This window comes from Molothrus ater, chromosome 8 (assembly GCF_012460135.2).
Source record: "Molothrus ater isolate BHLD 08-10-18 breed brown headed cowbird chromosome 8, BPBGC_Mater_1.1, whole genome shotgun sequence".
Classification (NCBI taxonomy): Eukaryota; Metazoa; Chordata; class Aves; order Passeriformes; family Icteridae; genus Molothrus; species Molothrus ater.
This window is the reverse complement of record NC_050485.2, coordinates 18,405,412-18,433,157: the sequence shown is the minus strand read 5'-3', so window position 1 is coordinate 18,433,157 and position 27,746 is coordinate 18,405,412. Positions and strand designations below refer to the sequence as shown.

At 36.1% G+C, this 27,746-nt stretch overlaps 1 protein-coding gene across 1 annotated transcript in view; it reads left to right on the top strand.

The window, feature by feature from the left end:
• Positions 1-27,448, top strand: part of ERCC6 (ERCC excision repair 6, chromatin remodeling factor) — a 43,613-nt gene extending 16,165 nt beyond the window's left edge. The window contains 16 exon segments of the mRNA XM_036385760.1: positions 2,453-2,611; positions 6,554-6,689; positions 12,136-12,306; positions 12,751-12,927; positions 14,305-14,421; positions 15,831-15,926; positions 17,700-17,918; positions 18,636-18,746; positions 19,185-19,304; positions 20,315-20,409; positions 21,983-22,128; positions 22,215-22,528; positions 22,530-22,911; positions 23,518-23,719; positions 24,040-24,118; positions 24,536-27,448. Coding sequence (XP_036241653.1) covers positions 2,453-2,611; positions 6,554-6,689; positions 12,136-12,306; positions 12,751-12,927; positions 14,305-14,421; positions 15,831-15,926; positions 17,700-17,918; positions 18,636-18,746; positions 19,185-19,304; positions 20,315-20,409; positions 21,983-22,128; positions 22,215-22,528; positions 22,530-22,911; positions 23,518-23,719; positions 24,040-24,118; positions 24,536-24,964 — 2,953 coding nt within the window. The 3' untranslated portion in view covers positions 24,965-27,448.
• Positions 27,449-27,746: the final 298 nt, after the last annotated feature.

The following is a 27,746-nucleotide window of genomic DNA, read 5'->3' as shown; positions in this document are numbered from 1 at the left end:
GTTAGAAAGATCAATTGCGATGAATGATTTGTCTGACTTGTAACTTAAATGCTGAAATCTCCAGTGTAGGAAAGCCCATAGTCAATAGGCATTAAACTGTGGAGTTCTGAGCAAGTTTAGTACAAAACAGGGAAGTATATTGGCCCAAGGACGTGTATAGCATGTACTTAAAGTGATCATCCTGCATAGTTAAATTCCAAAGAAGTTAGCGCATGCTGGAAATAGGAGACCCTCAGGTTTGTTTTTTGGAAAGCCTGTTAAAGTGGACAGTCTGTTTCTTCCATGCACACTTGTCTGCTTTGCTAAATATTGATCAGGAATAACATGGATGCTGCTGTGGAACAAAACTGAGCAGACCTGCAAACATTGCCTTTTTCCATCTGCATGAGCCTGCAAGAACGCTCTCTCTATGAAAAAGAAAACAGCCTTCATCACTGTTTGCTTCCAGTGTGTGATTTCCCTGATAAATCTGGAACACAATTTTGTCTCTGCAACAATGCAGCTGAACTCTGGTTTCTGCTGTGGTGAATTTTGATGCATCACGGCATGATTGCTCGTGTGCAATACAATACAATGTAACTATTTTGGAGGGCCAGCAGCACTTTTATTTACTTCCAGAATATTTTTGGAATTAAAAAAAAAAAAAAACCAAACCAAAAAACCTCATAAAATTGGTGCAATAAAAGTGTAAGGTTGAAAAGAATTCATTATCTTTCATATAACCACAAAAATGGAGTTCCTTTAACTTTTGGATAGTTACATTGCATGTTTATATGATCATACAAAAACAGCACCTGCATCTTTCATGTTTTTATATAACCATGCAGCAGAATTTTTCACAAGCTTAATTATCTACTGTGAAACTTTCTCAGAAGAAGGAAGAGAGGGAGAAATATGTTTATAAATTCATCTAATTTTAAAGCTCTTGTATTATTTTTTAGGATTACATACAGTTTGTATTCGGAAGTTATTGAATAGTTGTCTTCTGAAGAGACATGCTGAACATTTGTCTGGGGGAGCACCTTCTGACTGGAATTAGGGTTATTTTCAATTCTTTAATGCTTTTCAGAAGATGTTTTGTCTTCATAAAATGTAGTAATGATAGCCTCTTAATCCAATTATAGCTAATCCTGCAATCCATTTCATAGTTGTTTTATAGATTGCTGCATTTTAAGGTGAATTAATTTCTAATAAAAGGGTTTCTTAAGGGCTTCGTGGCATAATGCTTTTGAGACACCAGCAGATAGTGTGATGTCTGAACCATTAGATGTGTTCTTTGATCATCTTTTTTTAACTACTCAAGCCATTTGTTTGTCTCCATTTAGCATTCTCTAAATCCATACCAAACTCATCACAAATTGATTTTTAATAGTACTTTGTAGACACTAGTGTCATTAGCTGTCAGTAGTCCTAAATATTATTTGTTCAAGGATAGAAACAGGATTTTGAAATGCACAGAAGAAATCACCTAAAATGAATGACCCCTATTTAAAAAGTGTTTTGTTCTTTGCTGTGCTCTGCACGCCAGAAATGCATGCCATCAAGAAAATTATTAGTAACCTTTTTTTTCCTGTAAGTTACAAGGCACTGAGGTGTTTGTTTGATTTTTTAAATGTGATTTAAAGGTATAGTTTTTCATTTATTTCTTTTGTTTTCAATTTAACCCCACACATGGTATGTTATTCCTACTGGTCTCACTATTTCATGTTATAAAAAGGTATGTCCTAAAGTGATTCTCAGCCCAGCATCTTGTCTTCACCTTTTTAGCTTGCTGTCATAAATCTTGCTTTCTAGTCTGCTTCTTTTAAGTGGAATGTATTTTGCATTGTTGCTTGTACTATTTCCAGTGAAGGACTGGGAGTAGAAACTGCCCTGATGCTCTCACATAATGCTCTGCTGTATCCCCTGCACTGCAATAGTTTCTATCGCTTAGTCTTGGTTTTTTTCTTCATTGAAAGAGACTAAATGTTATTAAATAAATTTATGTTTTAAAAAAGCATGATTTGGCAGACGTGATCAGTTTTTGTACTAGAGTATGAAGTCTGTACCCCTTACAAGTCAACCTTTTCCTTCCCTTCAAGGAGTATGTTCCAAATAATATTATTTACTAGACCCTTGCATCTTGTCTTTTCTGAAAAGCTAATGCTTCATAAGAGTAACTTTCAAAGTTGCTTTTAGCACTTAAAATATATATGAAACAAAATACCCTCTAATTACAATGACTGTTGGTTTAATTAGAAATGTTTTAGTGTTGCATAAAGAACAAAAGTCACATGTAATGTCTGAGTGCATCAAAAATGTATGACCTAGTAAATACAGCACTCATGTAAAACACACATCCAGCATGTTACAGTAACTGGTATGAGAACCTTGCCAAATGATTAATTCATGAGTACTTTCTGTTATGATCTGTATTATCAAACATTTGCCATCTTCTTTTTCCTTGTTTTAGGTACCAGCAGACAGGTGTTAGGTGGCTTTGGGAATTGCACTGCCAGCAGGCAGGAGGAATTCTGGGAGATGAGATGGGATTGGGCAAGACCATTCAGATAATTGCCTTCTTGGCAGGTCTGAGCTACAGCAATATGAGGACTCGTGGTTCAAATTACAGGCAAGTGCTTCTCTGCAGACTGTCAGTCTGTGGAGCTCAATTAATATTTCATCAGATGTATTACTGGTGGAGGAGGGTCCTGTGAATTATTAATGACATTTCAATTACAATATTCCTTTAATTCTTTTAGTGGGGGACATCAAAGGAAAAATTTTACGAGACAATGGAGCTGTAGGGCAGGAAAAATTAAACATGTAACACTTTTAATGAATTCCAGGCATTGATGCTTCATTTTGCAGATGAGCCACGCTAGATATTTTGGGTCAATACAGTGTCTAAGGTTACCTTCCACAAATGGATTGTTTACAAACTCAATTACATTAATATCAATAGTTTACACAATATGGAATTTTAAATTAGATGTAATACCTTCAGTTCCATTTATTAAATTTTACATTAAAATATTTGTTCTGGCAAGCCACCAGGTAAATGTTTTACAGGAAGTAGCAAGCTGATTTGCAATGAAAGTTGGAGTTTTTGATGGGCAGGGAATTATCCATGCCAAAAATTATTAGTAAGAGTAAAACCAGTAACTTATGCAGAGGAATTTCCATCTGCTTTTGTTTTTTTGTTGTTGCTGCTTTTCAAAACATATGCTGGTGTGACTGGCCTTTCTTACAAGGTATTTTATGTTTTTTGTTACTGAACAATGCTTTAAAATTTCTTCTTCATAGGTGGAATTACTTGTTTGTATCCTCAGATTTGCAAACGCGCACCTGAATAGTAGTTGATTTTTCTACTTCTGTTGGCCTGTTTACCTGATGTAAATAGCTACATGAAATTTAGCAACTATCATAGTACTGTACTAAACAAATAATTACCTTAATGTAGAGGTATGTTTAAATTGCGTTTAGCTTGTACATGAATTGTAAAATAATGCTTTAAAGAGAAAATATTCCTGTTTTCTCTCTAGTTGCTTCCTACTATAGTCTTAATATAAAAATAAATTCCATAGGTCCCTCACTCAGGTCAGCTGGTTTACTTTAATATGGCTGCCTGGTTAAGGATGTATTGTACAGATTATTTTATATTCCCTACCCCACTTGGGAGACTACTGAGTTGATAGAAATCCTTCAGGGACATCTCTTGACACTGTTAAATAGTGCAAAACTACGGTAAAAGTTTGAAAAGGTCAAAATCAATTTGCCTTTTGCAAACTGCAATTTGCCCACCTAAGTTGCAGTGCTCTTTCTGCATGCAAGATAATGTGTTGAGTTTCATGTTTTGGCTGATGCATGTCATTAAGTCCATCATGACAGTAATTCCATGGAGGGAAACAAGGTTTAATATATTGGTGAAGCTTGCTCTGATTTTGTGTGTGTGATGCTGTAAGGCAGACAGTCTAAGCAACTTCATCTTTCATAGTCAAGTGTTTTCCTGCCCTGGGCTGAGAAGGCAGTAATACTGGTTACCAGTAGTACTGGTTAACTTGTTTCTACTGGATGAGTGTAGTCTGATAGGCAGGAGACTTCCTGGGCTGCCTCTGCAAGGCCAGCACTAAGAGGGGACAAAGCTGTGTGCTCAGCACTGTCAGTGTCTTCCAGCCTAGCTTGGGTTTCCTTACCTTGGTGTGTAACAAAAACCTTCCGCTACAGACTTGCCTTCATTTATTTGAAACCTCAGATGGGAAACTGACAGAAAGTTTATACACTGATTATTTACCCGTCTGTGCTCTTCAGGATACTGAGACATAAACATAAACAGCTCAATCTCTACTTTGAGTGGCATAGATTAATTTCCATGGTGCTTAGGTAAATAAAAATCCATTGCCCCAGAAAAAGTGTGTTGCTCTTGCTGCCCTGTTTTCTTATTTTCACTAGGGTTAGTTATTGTTTCAGCTTGAAAACATGATTTGCCAGTCCTTGGCAACTTTACGTTATAATGAAACATGTTTTCCTGTGCAAACTTTTTGAGTGTTTAAAGATTATAAATATAGCATGAGTACAGTTTGCTTTTTCTTGGTAGTAAGTTGCAGGAATTTGAACTTACATGCAATTCCAATTGCATCCAATTAAATAGCAACAAATAAAGGATTCTTCTGAATTTGGGCTTTATAAACCAGAAGAACAGAACTATAAGCAACAGAAGAAGAAAGATACTTGGATATATTGACCAAATATGACATTGACCATAAGCTATTAGTACAATGCAGCTGTGAAAAAGGGACAGAATACAATATGGCAATATATTTGGAGTAGGAACAGGGCAGTATTATTATCTTGGTACAAGGCACTAGTAAGACTTTGGTTTTGAGTGTTTTAAGTGTCACCTTTGTTCAAGGAAAACAAATATAAATTGGATAGGCAGCAGAGCAGATCTTGCAGTGTTGCAGTGATTAGGAGAGTGAAAGCTGCCTCCCAAGTGTAGCAAGCAGAAGTATATGATTTGTTTTGTTTGTTTGTGGAACAGCTCAGACTGGAAGAAGCTAGATGACTCTTTTATATAAATAAATAAAAGCTCTCAGGAGAATAATAAAATGTTAGCTAGTGGAAAGTGGGTAGAGTCAGACTAGACAGAGAAGAGTTTTCACACAGCCAAGCAGAGAGGGAGTGGAGTTTCTGAAAATTGATCCAAGGAGGTGTGAACTCTTTGTGTAAGCTGAGGGGGGGGGAAATCTGGATAAACCTTACATGTGAGCTTGTGTGAAAACAGACCAGGGGAATAAACAGATGTATTTTGTTACTACCCATGAAGAGTAAGAAACTAGTATGTTCTGGGAAAGTTGGCTTTTTTGCTTTAGGTATTTTTAAGAGTAGGAGCAGTGATTATTTGGATTCATAGCGTAGTTGAAGTTATTTTTCATGTCTCCAAGTTGTTTCTTCCCTTTGGATTGCAGGGAGTTTTTTAATTAGACCATGTAAGGTTATGTTATAGTATTTGTTCATAATAAGCAATGTCCAGGTTGTTTCTCTGTATATGTATAAGCTTTTGATAAAGAATATTATTTCTTCATGTCAGCAGTTTCTGAAGATGTTAAGGGGTTTGGGCTTTTTTTAAGCAGAGTGTTACTGTTGTCTGATAAATCCTTTATTGCTATCAGTGTGTGATCTTGAATGTCTGCTGTGATTTTTTGGGTTGTTTATTTAGTGTCACTTGGATAGTACATAGACACAGATCAGTGTATGATAACTGAAGCTATTGCCTTTGTTTGCAGAGTTATTTTTTTCATTTTTTAAAGAGCAAATATATTTGAAAAATAACTGCTAGTAACCACCACTTCATATATTTCTTACAGGATTGTTGGTATTTATTTGTGGCAGTAGTATTTTTTATTTGGCTGGTGTGCAAGGGATTTTTCCCTTCTTAAGAGCAGCTCTGAACTTCATATACAGAAAGGCTTTGTTTCAGACCTCTTTAGTAATTCTCAGAAACAGAAATAAAAATACGAATAAGAAACTTATGAGACAGTTTGAGCCAAGCTCAGATCTCAACATCCATGGATGATATAGTCTGCACTTTAGAGTCCTTGTCTTATCAATAAACTATGATGATGAGATTACAGTATATTATCAACATGAAGCAGAACACCTGTGTGTAAGTTCATTTGTGAGACTCTAGCTACACATTCTGTATAATAGAAGTAATAAAATAATTGCTTGTTAATGATTTCACTTATAGAAACAGCAGTCACTAAAACCTGATTTGTAATATCACAGGAGGAAGTTCCCTTATGCCTTATTGTTTGGAGCTTTTCTATTCCTGTTTAGCTTGATAGATGCATCCATTAACTGTTCAATGAGTGGATTCTTTTAGCAGTACCCTCTTCATCTTCCTTTAAAAAACAGACTTCCAGGAAAACAAATTGCCAATTAATTTCCATAGCTCTCATATTCCACTTAAACCGTAAAATATGTCATTTTAATGTGTGTATTTTAATGAGCCACTTAATACAAATTATTTATTTCACATCAAGGTTTTTTTTCCTTGAATACTCTATTTTAGGTACCAGGGATTGGGTCCAACAGTGATTGTCTGTCCAGCTACTGTGTTGCATCAGTGGGTAAAAGAATTCCACACTTGGTGGCCTCCATTTAGAGTTGCTGTGCTCCATGAAACTGGTTCTTATACAAAGAGTAAGGTAATGATTGATGTTCATTTTGTAATTCTTGAGGCCTTTTTTTTGTCACTAGCAAAAAAAAAATCCCCTGTTGTTTAATTGCTCAATGCTTCTGTGTAGAAAAGGGCTTCCTGTGCCCTTTTTCTGAATGTATTAAAAGAACGAAAAGTTGATTGTCTTGTATAGATTTCATAGTAAACTGGACTAAAAGAGGGTTGACATAGAATGTTTATTATGTTTATTATGGTGAAGACTTGTATTGCCTGAACAAATTAAACATAGTAACAGGTTTCTTGCTTGAGTTTTCCTTGTGCTGTAGTCCATTCTAGGAGTTTGACTAGACTGCTTGTACACCAGATAAATGCTTGTAGCACTTGTGAATCCTCTTCTTGCATTTCTTTGCATCACTATCTCATTGATCTGATACCTAATGTGTTTTGCATGCGTGGATAATTTCTCTTCAGTTGGTTGCTGCCAGTTGGTATCACTCAGTCTCATTTTCTTTAATGACAGAGTAACTTTGTTAGGTTACATTGTTTCCAGCAGTGCCTTGTCTGTCTTTCCCTTGTCTTTGACAGTCTCTTCATATACATGTTCTTAGTCTTGCTTAAGTTGGAAAGCCTGACTTGTCTGAAGTTTGAAACTTTGGTACCTTGCAGGAACAAAGCAAGGAAAACTTAGATTTTTCTTTTCCCCATCATATTTCAGATGTTTAAATGAGTTTTCAGGATTCAGCAAAGCATTTTTAAATTTCTCTTTAAATATTTATTGAATTTCTTGTAATAACATTAAGATTATGTGGTGCTTAATTGCACTTGATTAAACGTATTCTGAAGTAATTGATGCAGTTACAGTACCTAGCAAAAAAGGAGTAGCACACTCTAATGTGCTAATAGCTTCCTGTTGTTCAATTAACTTGGTGTGTTTTCAAGCCCTAAAAGTCTGTTGACCTCAATAACACGGTTGCATGTCTTCCTAAATTAAATCATGTGTGCTTATTTTGGGCTGTTTCTTAATTAATGGACTTGACAGACTGACTCAAATTTTTCCATCTGCAGGAATAGTAAGGTTTTCAAGATTTCACCTTCCCACTGTCATCCTTCAAATACATATTCAACAACTTAAAATTGAAGATGTAAGCACTTTTGAGCAGATTTAGAGAACTGAACCTAATGCTTCATCTTCTAAGAGTGTAACAGTGCTTTAAACAGGTGTCACTGATAAGGTCTTAACCACATGCACGTTTTTTTCCTAGATGCCTCTTAATCAGAGAAGAGCAAGTGAAAGTAAGGAAAAAAAACAACTTTCCTGTTTTATTTCCCCTATACCTGCAGTAAAAATTTGCTACTAATAAATTAACACTAGTACACTTGTACACTGAAAATATATCACATAAAATACAGGACAGGTGATTTACTCCTGCCTAGGATTTCTTTTCAAAATACATTATGAATACTTTAGTTCTGATCTTACAGCAATTCCATCTGCTGATAATCTGTGGCATTGCAGAAGACCACTTTTGCACATCTTAACTTTGTAATGCTCATCCAGGGACCATTCTGCCATTAAGCTCTGGCATAAGACATAAAAGAATAAGTTAAGTTAAATATTAGAAGAGTGGTTAAACTGCATAAGTTCTTTGAGATTAATTTTACTTAGCCAACAGCCAACTCCCTGTTCACCTGTAGTCTCAGTGTGGCACAGGCTTGTTTGGAATTAACAGACAATTCCAGGATTCACCTGTTCTATTTGTGTATCCTAGTTTATCATAAAGTAAATGAGAAGAGTTTCATGTTGGACAGCTCCAGGAGAGGACTGGGGAACTGAACTTTGTTATCAGCTTTGGAGTGAGAAAGGTCATTTCAGCCTCTGAGGGGGCTACAATTTTCTGAACCAGTGGAGGAACACTTTTGTCCTCCAGACTAAATGGATCATCAGTGAAGATCTTAATAGATTTTGAGGACTGCCTTATCCTGTAGTGGTTGGCCAGCAGGTTGTGGTAAAACCCAGTATTGCAGTTTGTTCTCTACAAGTCTATGAAAGAGGCATAGGTGATTCTAAGGACAAAGATTAGTTGTAACACTATTGGATAAGAATTTCGGAGAAAAAGGGTTAAGCAATGACAAGTGTCCCATAAGGCAGGACAGTATTTCATAGCAGAAACACACAACAGCTGAAGTTTCATTTGATAAAATTTAAGTTGATATTTTAGGTGAGATGGATGGATGTAATTTTTCCCATAACATTGTCAGGAATCCTGAAATCTTTGCAAATACTAAATCTTTCAACATTGGTTAAATCATTTGGTTTTATGAATAGGCATTTTCTGGTGTATCTTCTAAGATGCACAAGCATTGATGCAAGAGCCTGTCTCCCAGCTCTTCAAAGGTGCCCACAGAAGTATTTCACTTGACAGTGAAGAGTAGGGAAGACATCTGTTCTGATTGCTTCATCATAAATTGATTCTAGGCAATACTTCCACAGCTGTTCAGTTAGTGACACTTCTTTAGTGTTACAAATGGACTTTGAGCAGCGTGGTAAGTGAAAGGCTCTCTGATTTTTACCTTTTTTACCAGTCTGTTTTGATTTTCTTTGCAAGCAGTTTTAGGATTTTCACAGTAATAGTATGAAATAGCAGCCTGAATTGTGATTGCCAGATTGGCTGCAAATCTTGTCAGCCTGTTTCAGCTCAGTCATTGAGACATCTCACTACTATAATATTTGTGGAGTTTTTAGCATATGCAAAGCTTCAATAGAGACACTCATTAATCTTTTTCTAAAATAACAATGGTAGAAAATTTTGACAGTAAAGGAGGGAAATATAAATTTCCCATTTTGCCCCTTGGACTATAACTAAAGGTCTTCAGCTATCTATAAAGGGAGACAGATTGGTATTTTAGATGATTGAAGGAAGACACTGTAGCAAGTTGGAGGGATTTCCAAGACTTTTGAGCTTGTTTAAGGCATTCAGATGAAATGCAAAACTTGCTCTTTTTTAAATTAATATTATGTGTGATTACAGAAGATTATTTAGCTTTTCTAGGATGATAAATGTGCTTAAGTTGGAGCAGTAGGTGGAACCAGATTTAAGTAATAGTCTTCCCCTGTGAAGTCAGCTTTCAGTTTGAACAAGGTATAGCATTTGTGGCTAAATGTCCTGAAGTGCTGTCTTATGCTATTAAGTTCCTACTATGGTTTGTCCTGTTGTTTTAAAACTTCTGTTTTAAAAATGCACATGCACATGAGCATTTGTAAATCATAGAATGTAAGAGGCAGCATGAACTTTGGTTATCATGTTTAACATATCACATATGGAAGGAGGCTGTATTTTTTAAGTTCAAGGCTGAACTTTTAATTTCCTAATCTTTAGAACGGGTATCACTGAGGTTAACAATTCCTTCTGATGTTAGTCACATACTGTTTATAAATGTGTAACTTTGCATTTTCTTATTCTGGTCAAATGCAGGACACACAATGCAGCCCTAGAAAATAATTATCAAGTTCATGATACTTGCAGCTGTTAAACCATCTATTTCAAGATGACTTTACAGATGAAATATTTCATTGAAGGGTATTTCCAAAGAAAAAATAAAATTTAGACATGCCTTAATCTAACTAAACAAGAAAACTGTGGATTGAAGAAATAAAATATATACATAAATATATATTATATATGTATTATATATTTTTAATATATTTTATATACAAAATATTGTAAAATATACTAAATTATAAAATGCCACACCCTCAAGAGTTTGTACCCAATATTAGATCCATTAGCATGTTTTAAAATATTTAGAATTATTCCAAGAACTGCACTTAAAGTGAAGGCAACCTTGAAAAGGTACCCAATGCAGTAAAATGAGACTTAGTAAGTGCTGTAGTGTGAGTTGATAAAATTGTGTTGTTCTGTTTCTTCATTGTCAGCACAAATCCTTGTTTATTAAAAATTTAGCTTGAAGGAAACTTTAATTAATTACAGGTTCAGTAAATCCTGACTAGGATTCTGCCTTGGTGTGTTTACAATGAATGGCCTTCATGTGCCTGTGTTTCACTTCTGTTCTCTCTGCTACCTGACAGCGTGATTTATGGCTGTTGTTTTCTACGAGTCCACTGTTTGCCCTCTAGGAGGGATTGGTCTCTTGAGCCTCCATAATAACAGCAGCACTTTCACAAAACATCTTTTAATGACAAGAGTATAGCATTCTGTAAGTCAGGCTAATTGCAGACATACCCTATTAATTGCAAAAATTAGGAGAGGTTACATATTTTACAAGCTTTTAATTTTAAATCACCCGAGATGATTTGTCTTAAGTGTTTGGGTAGTGATGTCTACAATATTCTATGACAGACCATTGCTGAGACTTGAGAAAAGTTGCAGACTATGGATAATGTACCAGGTAGAATTAAGCTTTGGATGTCCACACCTGCAGAGAAATCCTACTCTGTCTGTAATACAAATTATTCTAAAGATTACATATTCTCTTGAGACTTGTGATACCAACATAAAATAATGTGTTGTGGTTTTATCATGAGATGATAATCAGAAAGCAGATATTCCTGAACAGTTAAAAGAGTTTTTTGAATCTTGGAGTGGGTGTGAGTAAGTAATTTTACAGTAAAAGGTCATGGATATTGACACCATCTGAGTTTTTGACATAGGTTTTTCCCTTTTGTTTGGTTTTTAATTGTTTTTTGTGGGTTGTGTTTTAATTAAAAGGCACTTCTAGTAATAATGGTTTTGTCTTTACTTCAGCAAATTTAGTGGTGGTTGTACTTTCTGTTTTTCCCTTCTCATCATCTGCTGTTTAAGTCTTCTAGATTCATACATGGAGGATAACTGCAATAAAGATGAGTCCTGAACACTGTCAAAAATTATATAGACTGTCCCTGCCCTACATAACTTGCAGCTATAAAGGCTAGTAAAAACTTGGGGAAAGGTTAAAGCTTACAAGAGAAGCAAAAATTTGAAGATTGGTAGCAACTCTGTTAATCTTATAATGAGAAAGGTTAGACAGAATTTAGGATTAAATAAATAGATTTTTGTATTTGTTTTTCGGTATTTCACTTGTTTAATTTTCCTCTAACATTCTTGCTTGCAGTACACAAAGCTGAGTTTGTGAAGAGAATATAGGAGAACTTGAAGAAACCCATTACCTTAATCAAATACAATGTTTGGTTTTTCAGACATTACCTTTGAAAAGTTTAAAATAAAAACCACTGTTTCCTTCTGACCAGGCTTTTTTGTAAATTCTCAATTGCTATAACACAGTAGTCAAGTGCTTCATATCGTTCACAGAGGAGCTAAGAATAATATAATCAAAATCTTGCATATACTTATTTTCTTTGCAAAGCAAATTATAGATCTGCTTTTATATTACTTATAAACGTACCTTGGGTAGCAAATCTCTGTGTGTGTAGCCCTGAGGGTTCTGTCCCACTGACAACGTTCACCTTTTGTTTTTAGGTGAAATTAATTCATGAAATTGCTTCATGCCATGGGATTTTAATTACATCTTACTCGTACATTCGTCTGATGCAAGACAACATCCACACGTATGATTGGCACTATGTCATTCTGGATGAGGGTCACAAAATCCGAAATCCAAATGCTGCAGTCACACTTGCATGCAAGCAGGTACTTTATAAAAAATAAATTTAAAGTGCTCTGGAGGAGGTTCCAATGTCTAGTAGCCTATCATAAAAATATATGTTTGATCATTAAAAAATAATAAAAGCATACATCAAAATGGTCTGTATTTGACTATTTAACTTACTTAACATTTTTAATGAATTTACATGGGTAAATTTACAAAGTATTCTAGAGGAAAAAAATTAAAAATTTTAAGTTGCATAGTAATTTATCAGTACTGATAAATGTCAGATTGCTGGTGTGAATTTTCTGCTAACAGTTTGTGAACAGTGTATTGCAAAAATCTAGTTTTTTTCATGAGTGTGAGGCCACATATTTTGGCATGAGAATTTATTGATTGTGGAGGTGAATATCCTCTGAGGTAGGAGGCAGGATACACCAGGAACCATGAAAATAACTTTCTTTTGGTTTTGTGGTTTTTATTAATAGTTCCGCACACCCCATCGAATCATCTTGTCTGGCTCCCCTATGCAAAATAACCTAAAGGAGCTCTGGTCCCTCTTTGACTTTATATTCCCAGGAAAATTGGGAACCCTCCCTGTGTTCATGGAGCAGTTTTCTGTCCCAATAACCATGGGAGGATATTGCAATGCCTCTCCTGTCCAGGTAAATGCATCCAAAATATCATTTTGCTTGAAGGAAAACTGTTCCAGCCATTACTGTTGTTTCTAAATCAACTTCTAAATGTACTTAAAGCTGTATGTTCTAGACACTAACCAAAAAAAGAGCTGTGTGTATGCATTACTGCTGCTTGTGTAAAAAAATCATTCAGCTGAGACCATTTCATTTATACAGGAATGCACCTTATATACAAGGTTTTCTTGTCAAAAGCCCTAAAGTTTAGGTCATTAGAAGTATTCTTTGATATGAAGATAAACAGATTGGAATGGAAGATGACTGATCTCACATTTTAATGTATTTAAATAGAACTTTCCTGTTTGCTATCGAGCTTTGGCAGATTATGCAGTAAGTGGAATCCTGAAATCCTGTCTAGAAACAGTTTTTATTTTAAAAAGCTAAATTAGGTGTTGGAAGTCTGGAAGTAGATAAAGTAATTTTGAAAGCAAAAAATTACTTGGGAAATTATTTTCAATAAGTGTCTATTAATCTTTGTAGTTGTGTTTCTCAATATTGAGGACAGCTTAAATAGTTTTCTGTTTTTAACTAGATAGTAAATAAATTGTCTGCATCATAATCTGCAGACTAAGTTTCATATAAATGCTATTAAATTTGTATCCTTTTAACTACTGTTTTTAATGTTTTTCCATGCATGCATTGCTGAGGTTTTATTTTCAAGTTTAAGTACTTCTCTTGTATAAGTATTAGTAATGTACTAAGTTGGTCTTTCAATTGTTTTTATATATCAATAATTTATTATATTGTTTGCCTTGTTTTAAGACAAATTAAGGTATTTTTAGCCATTATTACAGTTAATACCTATCTCACACATCCATTACCCCTTATAGAACTGCATACCCCATTTAGGGCCAGACTGACCTTTAGTTTCTGTGATCATGGGGATTTTCTTGTTCTGATGTTTTTTTAGAGGTCTCAAGTGTTCACTAATCTTCACTTATTGTCTGGTAACCACCATTGCTGCAGGCTTCTTTTTTGATCTTCAGTATATGTATTAGTGCTTTTTCATGAGGATCTTGGTTTTGTACAGATTTATATTCACTTCTTTCTTTGGTTTCTAAATTAAATATCTTATTCTGGTCTCTTTTAAAGAGTAATCTGAGGTATCTGAGGAAGCCTTCCTTACTCAGTTTTATTGTTGCTAACATAAATTTTATTGCAATTCATGTTGTGTTGAACAGAAACTATAGATATTATTTCTTTTTATTTTATTTTTTAAAATTTTTAAATTTTTTTATTATCCAATTTTAGTAGGATTTTCCTATTGCTGACTTTATAATTTTGCTAGTTGCTGGAATTAATATCAAGAACCAAAATACAACTTGTGCCAATTCTTCCTTTTTTCAGGTAAAAACTGCATACAAATGTGCATGTGTGTTACGGGACACCATAAACCCCTACCTACTGCGAAGAATGAAGGCTGATGTAAAAATGAGCCTTTCACTTCCAGATAAAAATGAACAGGTTTGCTTATTTTCACTACTAGATCTGAGTCCTCACTCTCCCCAAAACTCAGTCTTTCATGAAAATTTGGAAATAATTTGTGCTAGTAGCAGATAAAATGGTGGTTTAACTAAAGATAAGGTGCAGAGCTTTCAAGATTCATATTCTTTCACCATTGTACTGAGTATCAAATTACTGCTGTCTTGCAGGGTCTGTATGAGTTCACTTATCTAAAAAGTAAAGGGTAGATGAAGTGGAGTCAGGGCTACTTAATGCTGTCCCCTTGGGTCTCAAGTGCATTGAAATGAGTTGTCTGTCTGTTTCCTTTTGTACAGCAGGAAACAATTCAGCATTGTTTCCTGTCCTAGAAAGATTAATTTGGGCAGCAAATAATACAGAAATACTTGCTGGCAGTTGTTCATATTGCAAGCTAGCTGGCCTATAAATTTTCAAAATACTAGCCTTGTGGTGTGAAACTTGTTTGCTTTACTACAAGGTGGCATGTTTCTTTAGGAAACATTTTCATTCAAAGTAGAGGAGGTTGAAAGTATTGGTTAACTGAAATTCCTACAAATACTTGTAATTATTAGCTGCTTCTTCAGGTTTCAGTGCTTCAGGCATTTATGTTCTGTTCTGACTCCTTTCCTGTCTTCTCACTTTAAAAGAGGAGTAGACATGTTAGTCTTTGTAAGACAGTGCTGAAAGGTACATAATAAATAAATAGGCCATACTGTGTATATGCAGCCTAATGATCTTGTTTTAACCAACTTTTTAATTTCTATATACTATTTTTAACCAACTTGTTAATGTCTAGATATTAAAGAGTCTGGGCTCCTTAATCTAAAGAATGTGATCATAGACACTTTAAATAAATTTGATTTTTGCTCTTGCCAGTCACAGGGCACTACATCAGTTTGATATAGAGCATAATATTGGGTGCCTTGCAGGATGCAAGGAAGTGATTTTGTTCAATTTTAGCTCGTCAGAACACCTGAGAAATCATTATATTTCATGCTTAAGGTCTAAAGACAGGACAGACCACATCTGCTAAACTTCTAAGAATTTGCAAGTTGTAAGGGAGGTGACAGATGCACAATGGAAAGAGTTTACTATAAACAGCTTTGAGAGAATGCTAACATTGCCAGTTACCTCATTAAAACTAGAAAATGGCAGCACTTCCAAAACTAAAGCGATTTGAGGGGAAGATCTAACTACAGGGAAAGAGCACATAAAACTCATGAAACACATCTTGATGATCATGTTCATTCTCTTGAATTCTCTTTTTTTTTTTTTTATTTCTAGTGATTTCTATGCAGTATCCTTTGACTTAGTATTTCTGTATGTCACACATCTTTGAACTTTCACTGTAGCACATGGTAAAATTCTAAAATTCCCACAGGTTGGGCTTGAGTGGTTGGTTTGTTTTGTAGGTCCTGTTTTGCCGTTTGACAGAGGAGCAGCGTCAAATCTATCAAAATTACATCAACTCTAAGGAAGTTTACCAGATTCTCAATGGAGACATGCAGGTGGGCATTAATAAGGATAGTGACAGGTATGGTTTGATGGATAAAATCATGGATTGGCCCTTGCACTCTTCTAGCTGAATTCTGAGCAGTAGGGGAAGCAAACACACTGATCTCTATTCAGTTTTGTTGTCCATTTTTTTTCTCAGAAATGTTAGATGAGATATATTTGAGTTAGGGATCCGTATGTACCGACATGACCAGATAAAAGTAGGAATGGAATGAACTTCACAGTATGTTTGTGATCTTGGGAACAAATTCTGCTTTTTGGATGACCTGTTGTAGGTAACTGTATTCATGCTTTTAACCAATTGCCCAAGTGAAGCAAAGGAAAAGCATAGTTACTCCTGGGAGTACAATTCAGGTGTGATAACTTTGTTATGATTTCACAGTATTAACAGAAAGCAGAGCAAATAAGCAAACATCCTTGTTACTGTCTTACTAGTCACTTCTCAACATCTTCTGCCTCCATCTCATAATGAAAGTGTTGTAATTGCTGTGGCCAAGTGAAAGGCATAATTGGGGTACATTTTCAGTTGCTGGCTGCTGCTGCCTGTGTAGAATCTGCTATACCCTGTGGCTCCTATGTTGCACACATCTGGTTTGTTTGACATTTTTATGCATGCAACGGATGTGTCTCCCTTCCATTTTAGTCCTTGTTAGTAGGAGGACAGGTATTATGTGTTGGCTATAATGTGTAATTCACCATATTTTCTTGTCTTGTGAGCTGTGAAATCCATTCTTGCTGCATACCCAGTGGCTCCAGTCAGTGGTATGCTCAGCATGGCCATATATATTGCAGTCCTGTACACAGAACATGTTGACCTTATTACTGTTTTGACTTTTTTTAATTTTCCAGATCTCAAAAAGGTATAGTGGGCAAATTTTTTCAAGTGCATAGCCATTTTAATTATCCCAGTGAAATTTTCTTTAAGGAGCTTGTTCTTTTAGAGATGGCTTGTACAAGACTCTGCAGAAATTTACCTAAGATGTTACAAAATGGGCTCTCATATTTACTAGGGATCCGAAAATTTTGAACAGTAAATGTCAATGCTTTTATTAGATATTCTGTGATGACAACAGTGAATCCCAGCTGTAAAACAGCATTGTAAAAAACAAACCATAAATTATGGGCAGGCTCATCCAGCTTGCAGTGCTAAAAGATAGAGGGATTCATTGTTTCAAGCTAGTTCATTTTTCAGAATATTCAGAAGTATAAATAACACTTGTAATATTATTGAATGAATAACTGAATAGAATTCTCCTAACATGGCATCAAAAGTGGTAATTTCAGTTTTGTATGTTTGTTCAAATATGTTAATTCATTTATTCTTTGTTATCATGCATTCTGGTGGGCATACTGACTATCCTCAAGGTCTGTCTTAAGTTACCTGCTAATATGATAGGAACTGGAAGGAAAGACATGATAATTTCATGATTTCAAGAAAGAAATTGGTGGCATTTTTCCTTTTGAGTGAGAAAAACATGGCCTAACAGCTAGGGAGGGACTGGTTTTACTAGTGTGGATATTGTTGCAGAATTCCCTTAACATTGTCACCAGAATAGGCTCACAAGTACATAAAATTTCAATCACTTTCTTTTGTACTGATTTTTCCTAAAACTTTCCCTTAAGCAAGTATTAGCATGAAAACATTATTAAAAATAAACATTAATGGTGAGTGGATTAATCTATTGCTGTTTATTTTTTTTTTCCACAAGCCATAAGGACAAGTATTTGTCATGAAAAAAGAAATATTTTTCTCTTGTATTCTTTAGATTCTCTTAGGACTATCAACTTTGAGAAAGATTTGCAATCACCCTGACTTTGTTGCTGATAGTCCCAGACTTCTGAAGAGTGTGCCAGATGCTGAAGCGGAGGATCCAAATCAATTTGGATATTGGAAACGTTCTGGAAAAATGATAGTGGTAGAATCCTTGCTGAAAATATGGCACAAGCAAGGTCACAGAGTGCTGTTCTTTACTCAGTCAAGACAGGTAAGATGAGCTATTGTTTTTAGTTTTAGCTATTACTATTACTTCAAACGTGTGTGAGAGTTCCAAAAAACCTGTAAGTAGAACCACCTTTTGTAGTGTCTTTCTCATAAAATCAATATCTTACTGAAATGACTGATCTCTTTGGAATAATCAGAGACCAGTTCCCAAACTCAGTAAGCTTTACTGAAATGGCACAGCATTGTGAGCATTGTGGCAGTGGCCCAGTTTCAATACACTGGGTCAAAGCTGTATTAGTTGTGCCCACATGGTCCCAGGCTGTCCCTGCTGTGTAGTTCCAGGACACAGTTGGTATCACTTTTCATGCTCTGTGTGGTGTCTGTGCACCTCTGATCCTCAGAATCGCTCCCTTCAGGACAGTGGCACAGGCAGTGACCTTTGTTTGTTTTCCCTGTGTACTCACAGTTTTGTCTTCCTTCTGTGGATTTCCTTGGGATGCTGCACACCAGCCTGCTTAATTGTCTTGGAGCTATGGCCCTGAACTTCCAAATCAAGCTCAAATATTCCACTGCATTCAGCTGTGAAATTTTTTTGCCTCATTTACATAAGTTGTTTTTCTGTCATTTAAGTGTTTCAGGTTTTTCATTGTTGTTGTTTGTTTGATTGACACTGCAGTTAGTGCTAGAAATTCTTACAGGTTCATCACACAGGTGCTCAGTCTTCACATCTGGATTTCGTTAAATCTTTTCATCACCACAGATGATGCAGATACTTGAAGTCTTTGTGAGATACAGAAACTATTCCTACCTCAGGATGGATGGCACCACAGCAGTAGCTTCTAGACAGCCTCTTGTAACAAAATACAATGAGGTGAGATGTTCCTTCCCACACGTGAATACATATTAATGAGTATGACTGAATTCTTCCATTCCTTTTTTTCTGTTTTTAAATATACTACTTCAGGTTGGAGACACAAACCTGAGGAGTTCAGAGAAACTGCTGTATTTGTAAGAGAGGGGAAAAAAGTAATCTCTCATTTCATACATAAAGTTGGGTTTTCTGCTAAGGAAAGAAACACATTTGAGAAGGGGGAAAAGCAATTTTATTGGATAACAGTAAATGAAATTTAGATCAGACTACTTTTATTTGTCAAAAGAAATACTAGATGAGCAAGGAAAATGCGTTCCTTCTCTTGGCTTCCTTTGCATCTTTGCCTATAATGTTGATAAAATAATCCAGGAAAGGATTATTTTTTTAATGTTACATTTTGCTAATTCTTGCTTTAGTAAATTCTCTCTTGTATCGCAGGATAAATCCATATTCCTTTTTCTTCTAACAACTCGTGTTGGTGGCATTGGAGTTAACTTGGTTGGTGCTGACCGGGTTATTATTTATGATCCTGACTGGAATCCCAGTGTAGACACACAGGTGAGTTTGATTTATTACATTCCATTTACCAGCTGAGTTGAAATAAAACTGAAGCTGAAATGACATTTATCTCCTCAAAGAGTGTAAAGCACTATGTTGCTCTTTCCTAAGTTGCTGTTCCCAGCAATGGTCACTTAGGGTGCAGCGCCACATTATGATTACTCTTGTGGCAAAGCCAATTTAAGTGGCTCCCACCAGCATAAGGTATATGCTGTTATACCTTACCACTCTTCAATATTGTTGATTCATGTAGTCAGTTACAGTGCAGTCAAACAACAGTTCAAATGACCTGTGTTTTTAAAATAAAAACCAGATGTTTCTGAAGGGAAAGTACAGCTGTGTAAGCTCTTGAACAGGCAGGACTGTTGGTGGTGATAATGCAGGGTGAGAAGAGGAGAGCAGATGCTGCTCACACTGGCTTTCTCACTAGATTATATGTAGCTGTGACCTTAGAGAGCTGCTCTAAGCTTTTAAAAGTTGTTCATTATCTCATCTTATCTCACAGTGTGGTAAGACTCTGTTTTATCAAATCATGTAGCAGTTATATGGTGCTTACAAGTTTGAGAGGAAAAAGCTTTTTTATAGCAATCCTGTGTAGCTCTGAGTTCTGCAAGTGTCTGACTTACAGTGCTCTGTATTAGTGGTTGGTTCAAGATGTTTGTAGGAAAGATTTCAGTTAAGTTAAAGAAGAAAAATTCAAAGGAAAGGTGTGTGTTAACACTCTATTGGGAAATTTCCTTCTGGAATAAGTCTATGTAAAGTACATATTCTAGGTAAAACTCTGATTTTAACATAATCTATGTATTGGCAATTTTTGCATAGATTGGTACAATTGGAGACTTTCTAGATCTTTTTCCTGTCCTGCTGAGTTAATTATCCTATGCTCTAGAAATTCCACTTCTTGAAGTATTTGTTAATGTCCAAGCTAAGTTTGAAAGAGTGTTATCATTAGCTCTCTGTCAGACACGTTGGAGAGGCTCATATCTGGTAACCAAACCTTTGTGTTCCAGGCTCGGGAACGTGCTTGGAGGATAGGCCAGAAGAAAGAGGTGACTGTGTATAGGCTGCTCACTGCAGGGACTATTGAGGAGAAGATATACCACAGGTCAGTCAGAAGGATTTCTTGGATACAGCTGCATGCTCAGGAAAATGCTTTTAGCAAATCCAAGGTGGTGTAACGGTGACATAACTGTGCATGTCCACACATTGCTTCTAATCTCCCACCTCGGTCGTGGTGGGCACATCATGGAAAATTTTAAAAAATTTCTACTGAGAAATGGAGAACCTTTTTCTCATACTAGACTCCCAGCTGTACTGCTCCATCCCTAGCAGGAGGATACATGTGTTAAATGTACCTAATCAGTCTGTTCCAGCAGCTGTGTCCAGCACATCCAGAATTCCCTGTAAAACATAGTATGAGACATAGACAGGAAACAGTGAGCACCTTATTCAAAACATGAGACTCAACTAGTCTGAAATGCAAATTGAAATCATCAAGTTCTTTATATTCTCCTTGGGATGTATCAAGATGTATGTGCTACATAGATTTATTTACTACTCTGAAAACCCAATTTGATTTTATTCCCAATTCATTCCAAAGTGAAAGAATTAAATCCCAATAACTACCAGTCATATTCATGTTATTTATTCCAAAGTGTAGCTAAAGCCTTTGAAGTGCTTGTATTTCAAAATCAATGAAATCTTTTTGGTTTGCTTTCCCATTCAGCTTTCTCAGTAGTTAGCTTCACTCACATGAATTCCAGATGAATGTACATGGGAATCCTGTGTCTGGACTTCATTCTTCAGAACTGAAACACCCTCTTGGAAAATTCAGAAGAACAAAAAGCTCTAAATAATGAAATGCCCATGTTTACTGTTTTCCTATGTTTTCTTGCCTGTAAATGAAAACTTAGTTTTTTGACCACTGAATTTAAAAATATTTTCCCAGCTTAATCTCAGCAGAACCAAAAGTGTGATAAAACTGTTCAAGAGAACTATTTCCAATTCCATTTAAGGATGTACTTTTTGTACAGAATAAAACAGCTTTTGCTCTAGGCACTATGTACTACAGACATGGCACAGAAGCAGTTTTACCAATACTAGAAGATTCTTGCAGCTTTGTACAGATTTTTTCCTTTTGGTCCTCTGTAGGTGGGCTCTTTTCTTCTCAGCCACAAGTCTGATTCCCCTTTTCAGTGTCTGTCATGCAGTCATCACCATCAGACTGAGCTACTCTGCTGCTTTTGTTTCCTCCAATCAATTGAACCCATAAAATGTTGTCATTTTAACAAGCTGTAGTTTTTTCTATCAGGAGCTTTCTGTTTGTTCTATTGTTACATATGCAAGCTTTTCAATTTTAATGAACAAAAAAGTTCTAGCTGTGAAGTTATTTATTGCTTAGTTAAGGGATGCCTCATAGGACATCTCAGGATAGTGGTTACCTGTTGTGTTATGGGGTTGTTTAAAAAAATAATAAATCCTTGTGTTTAACAATTTACTTGGTTGTTTGGAAGTTACTAACTCAAGATGGTCTTTTGGAAACTAACATTGTCTTCCCACTGCTTAATTGTTCTGCAGGGTAATGTTTGTGCTTATAGTTTTCTGTTTAAGTACTGTACTCAGTACTTAAACATAGCTAGGCATTGTTTCATGCACCAAATATTTGTTTTCTTTTTTAGACAAATCTTCAAACAGTTTTTAACAAACAGAGTGCTGAAAGACCCTAAGCAGAATCGCTTCTTCAAATCCAATGACCTGTATGAACTATTTACTCTGAACAGCCCAGATGTGTCTCAGGGGACAGAAACAAGTGCAATTTTTGCAGGTACATGGGAGTTTTTTTCTGTTTGTGTGGAAGAAAAAATGTCTTAATTGTTTGTTAAATGGATACTAATTTTATTCATCCCTCAGGTACTGGTTCAGATGTTCAAGTCCCAAAGCCACCTGCTAATGGCACTTCTAAATGTGACGTCCATCTTGCAGAAAGCAGCTCACACAAGAAGAAGTCCTCCAATTCCTATTCCACCACACACATGAAAGATTCTTCTTCTAAAGCAGTAGAGACAAGTGAGGAAACCAAGGGAACCTTGGAAGCCTTTGACCAAAATAGCTACACAAAAGATAATGCACAAGCTGCTGCTGATACAAATTCATTCAATGAAAGCAAGGAAGAATGCTTGGAAAGTGATGAGAAATGCACGTCCCAGTCAGTGCCATGCAGTGCAAGGGTCTGCAGAGAATGCAGAAGGTCTGGCTGCCGTGGTGGCTGGTGAGGGACGTGGAGCAGATAATGCAGATGCCAGGACAGATCTCAGCCTCACTTGTGATGCAGCTGGCTCTTGGGAAAAGCAGGATGCTAAAACTGAAGATGGGCAAATTGATAATAATCATTTTAAGTGTATCTCAAAAACAAAGCACAAGGTGGATGTGCTGTCACATGAGAGCCACAGAGACAAGTCGAAGAGGAAACATCACAAAGATGCCAAATTCGAAGGAAAGCGCATTCCTCATCTCGTGAAACAAAAGCAATACAGAAGGGACAACAGTGAAGAGCAAGACTCAAAGAAAAATGATGACTATGTCTTGCAGAAACTTTTCAAAAAATCAGGTAACAGTTGTTGTTTGGCTGCTGACTAAACAGATGTATATAAAACCTATGCAAATGAGGGAAAGAGCAGATCTGCTACTCTGATGGTTAGAGCTGCAATAAAAAACGTTTGTTTTGCTACTTTAATGAAACATCAAATCTTCATTGTTTAAATTTAATTTAAATTTAATTCCAGTTGACTTTAATTCAAATTTGCTAGTTACCTTTGCACAAACTGTTCAGAGAGATCCACATTTCTGGATATAGAAGTATATGCAGTGTTTCTCCTGGATATTTCCAGGATGTAATCAACCTTCATTTACACAAGCGTTTCACTCCTGTCTGTGCTGTCCATAACAATGGAAATTATCAATTTGCCCACATAATTGCCAGGTCTGTTGTGAATAATGACCTCATCAGCACACCAGAAGTGATTTGCTGTCAGATTGATTGCTTAACTGATAAAGAAGGGGGTTCTTTCATTAGAAATTACTATACTGATGTACTTAATATAATCAGCCTGAAGAAGGAAAAATGTAATTGTGGCATTCACCTAAAAAGTGAGTATTTGATTTTCACTTAAATTAAGAAATGTCCTCCTTCCCCTTTTTTATCCTCTGGTTTTAGGGGTACACAGTGTTATGAAGCATGATGCCATTATGGATGCCTCCAATGCAGATCATGTGCTGGAGGAAGCAGAAGCGAGCAGAGTGGCCCAGGACGCTTTGAGAGCCCTGAGACTGTCTCGTCAGCAGTGTTTAGGAGCTGCTTCTGGTGTGCCAACCTGGACAGGCACGAGTGGTCTTTCAGGTGCACCATCAGGAATAAAGTGAGTTCAGTTCTCACTGTGCTTTCCCAAAAACAGAGGAGTTGCTTAGAATGTTAAAGATATACATTTTTTGGTCTTAGTATTTGCAGTAACATGTATCAGTGCGTGTTTTATATGTAATATAGACATGAAAGCATATTACAAGCATAGGTAATCCATTCTGAAGTACAAAGAAAGCATTATTGTTGCACAGTAGAAGAGAGAGCTTAGTAGAGGGCTCTTGAGAGCCCTAAAACACAAACCCAGTCTGTCTTTGAGAAACTATCGTAGTCATTTTGAGAAGGATGTTTCATAGAGTTAATTGTTTCGTGGGTTTTTAGGAGTCGGTTTGGCCAAAAAAGAAACTCCATGCTGCTTTCTTCACATTCCACTTGTGCATCACCTGCAAAGAAGCAGAAGGTAAGAAGCAGAAGCTAACATTTCTGTTTTAATAGCTGATATATGTGAATTGTTATGATTTATGCGATAAATCCGACTTAGATGTGTCACACACATTTGTTGTATGATTATGTAGAATTCTAGAATTTTTAGTTACCTATGACTGATTTTTTGTTTTGATGAAGTCTAGTTAGATACAGCAGTCACAAATTGCACCATGGTTTGCTTATCTGTCTCAAAACCAGCAAAGCTTTTTTTTGCTTCTTAAGTTCTAAAGTTGAGACCTGAATACGTTACCTCTTTATGGTATATTTCAGATGACCAAGTTCTGAGTGGTGGTGTTCGTTATTTAAGTCTAAACAACAGGCAGATTTTGTTTAATAAATTCTGTGGGTCTCAAAATGCAATTTTCCCCATAGTCTGTGTGTTTATTTACAGGATGGAGATACAATAAAGAAACAAAATATAAGGAAGTGTAGTTCCAGTGAGCACTTCAATGGAAAATCTGGAGAATCATCATCCAGTGCCCTGGACTCTTCATCTTTATTAGCTCGCATGAGGGCAAGAAACCACCTTGTTTTACCACAGCAGACAAGGGATGAGGGCAATGAGAATCATCAGCCAGCACCCGCCCCAGTCCCGGGTTCCACAGAATACGATGAGCTGCTCGTGGATCTGCGGAACTTCCTGGCGTTCCAGGCCCGCGTGGATGGCGAGGCCAGCACTCGGGAGCTGCTGCAGGAGTTTGAGTCCAAACTGCCTGCAGAGCACTCCTGTGTCTTCAGAGAGCTGCTCCGCAATATCTGCACCTTCCATAGGAGCCCAAATGGGGAAGGGGTCTGGAGGCTGAAGCCAGAATTCCGGTGACCCTTGATCAGTGAAGGCACCTCTCTGTCCAGCTGACCACCATTCTCCTCTCCAAGGAGGAACACTGTGTGACTTTGAAAATTTTGAAGTGTTTTGTATTCCTGAATACAGTCAGTGGTGCAGGACTTGTTGCAGGCTTAAAGCTAACTTAATTTCTGATTTATACTATTTATATAAAAGTGCCATCTACCTCATGGATGAAACAATACAAACTATCAGCACCTTTTCTTCAAAAGAAATCTTAATATAAATGGGATGAAGAACATATACTGACCTTTTATTACAATAAGATCCATGGATGTTGCCATGGATTGTAAGACTTTGATTTCTGTGAAATTCTGGAAAACTACTTCCTTGATTTCCTGTTTATTACTTGAATGGCCATAGGGCACACAATGTGCCATGAAAAAAAAAAAAAAGGCAGAGGGGAGATGATTTTAGTTAGCATGAGAGATTCACTTGTACTGACAAGTGCATCAGAATAATTTTCTGTAACTTGCATCAGTAGTGAGAATTTCATTGTAATGTTTAACTAACTTGGGAAATAATTCTAATGCCATGAAGGTTTAATCACAAAAAATTGAAACTGACAATTGACAATTATGGAAAACCTACTAAATTCCAGAGCACCCATTAACACCATAAGCAGCAATCCAGTTACAATCCCATACACCACTGGCAAGTGCTTGCTCTACAGTATTTTTTAAAACTGAGGTGACAGTAACTTTATGTTTGTCACAGGTTGTGGACTTACTAAATGTTCATATGTTTCACTGTGATTTATGGCCAGTTACCTCTTACCACTTCAAATTTTATACCTTGATATAGACTGCGGTGTTAGCTGGTCAGAGGGGGAAGGGTGTCACTGTGTTTTACTCACCGTACTCATTTTTGGGCATAGTTGGAGCATATATCAGAGTTACATGTCATTCATCTTCTATGGGTAGGGAAAACTTGAACTTAGCCAACTGTCAAGAAACTTTTAATACCAATTATTTGTAGCAAATCCAGGTACAACACTGCGTCTGTCTTCAAGGCACTTGTGTGCTACACAAGGAAGTTTTAAGGTGGAAAATGTGGACAGATTTTGAGAAGAAAACCGCATTGTTGCAGCAACATTGAATTACTGTATGGCTTAAACTAGGAATAGTTACATATGCCTAATGTCCTTCCTATCCCTATGCTATGGAAAGCTGAGCTAGTTTTAGCTTTTTTGTTCACTATGAAATTATCTTGTTTACTTTAAGTAGAAGTATAAATACTCAAAGATGAATGGTGAAACAAGAATACAAACTTTCTTTTTGTAAAAAAAAAAAACCTTTTAGAGACTTCCAATGGCTTTTCCTTTGTTTTTGCTCAGTGATAAACGGTGTGTAGAGATTTGCAAGAAGTGATCCTTCTTGACTTTTCAGAGGCTGGAATTAGGCAGGGCAGGGCAGACAATTCAAGAATGTTTATTTTCCTAACAGCATTTGAAGATGGGACTTCTCCTAACATCTCTTTCTCTGATCCCATTTATATTCACTTACATTCCCTCTTTTAAAAACAGGTGAAACAAAGAACTTGGGCTGCAACTGCTGTTGATATGACTTGAAATGGATCAGAAAAAGAGTAAAAAAAACCAATTTTCTGTTTTCTTCAAATCTATGCAGACTGTGAATTGGTTTGGGTGTCATATCCCCATCTCTTATCCCAGCAGCAAACCAGGAATTCAGCAGTCAGCCAAGCTGCTGTTGTCACCTTAGCTGTTAGTTTTGGTGTCCTGTTTCATTTAAACTCCCAATTTTAAAGACATCGTTCCTGTATACTAAGGAGAGTTTGCAGCTTCTTGGTCTGTTAATGTAAATAGACTTGCATGTACTTTTTATAAATTCTTGGCTTTTATGGACTTATTAAAAAAGGAAAAACAAAAGTGTGTTCTAGAAGTCATTGGGCACTGGGAAGAGTGGGCTGGGAGGTATCTTCTCCTGTATGCTGTGCACTGACCAAATGATTCATATTATCTTTAATTATATTTCCATTATCCATACAATTTCAAATTATGCATCCTAACTAGCTTTTTTCCAGTACTTGCATTTGTTGAAAATCTTTAAGGACTGAAGAAGTACTAATATAATACTCAAAAAATATTTGGAAGTAGTTGATCTCAAAAGCATATGTGATTAAAGATTTACTGATTTATAGGTAAAAGTTTTCCTAGAATATAATATAGCTACTATACATTTTAATGTAGTTAGAGATATTTCAGAAAAATTCTACTTTCAGTCCATAAAACATCCGATTTTTGTTTGTTTAGCTTTACCTGTGTAAAGTGAATTCTTTTCACATCTTCACAGAATACCTGAAGCAGTTCCTCACTAACAGCGTTGCATAGTCAAATAAATGTTGTATTTTAGCTGTCTCAGTTTCCAAGTACTCAGTGCTGTAGTTGGTAGTTGCTACTTTATTTGTGCATGATTCCAAAAATATTCCACTTATGTGTAATGTGTGTGTTCTTATATTTTGTTTTCTTACCTCAGTAAAAAAAGGGGATAACAAAAAATCAAAATACAGATGTTAATTTAGGAATAAAACTGGGAAAAAAACCATTGAATCTTACTAATAAAAGACATGTCAGCATGGAACAGTGATTATAAACTTTAAATTAAAAAAAGCATACCACGAGGAACTACTGAAAATATCTTTACAGGAAAGATGCTAAAAGCTGAGCACCACACTACTGTGGGATGTGACCTACCATCCACACAGCTGAGCAGACAAATACAGTTGAATAAAATCTAGA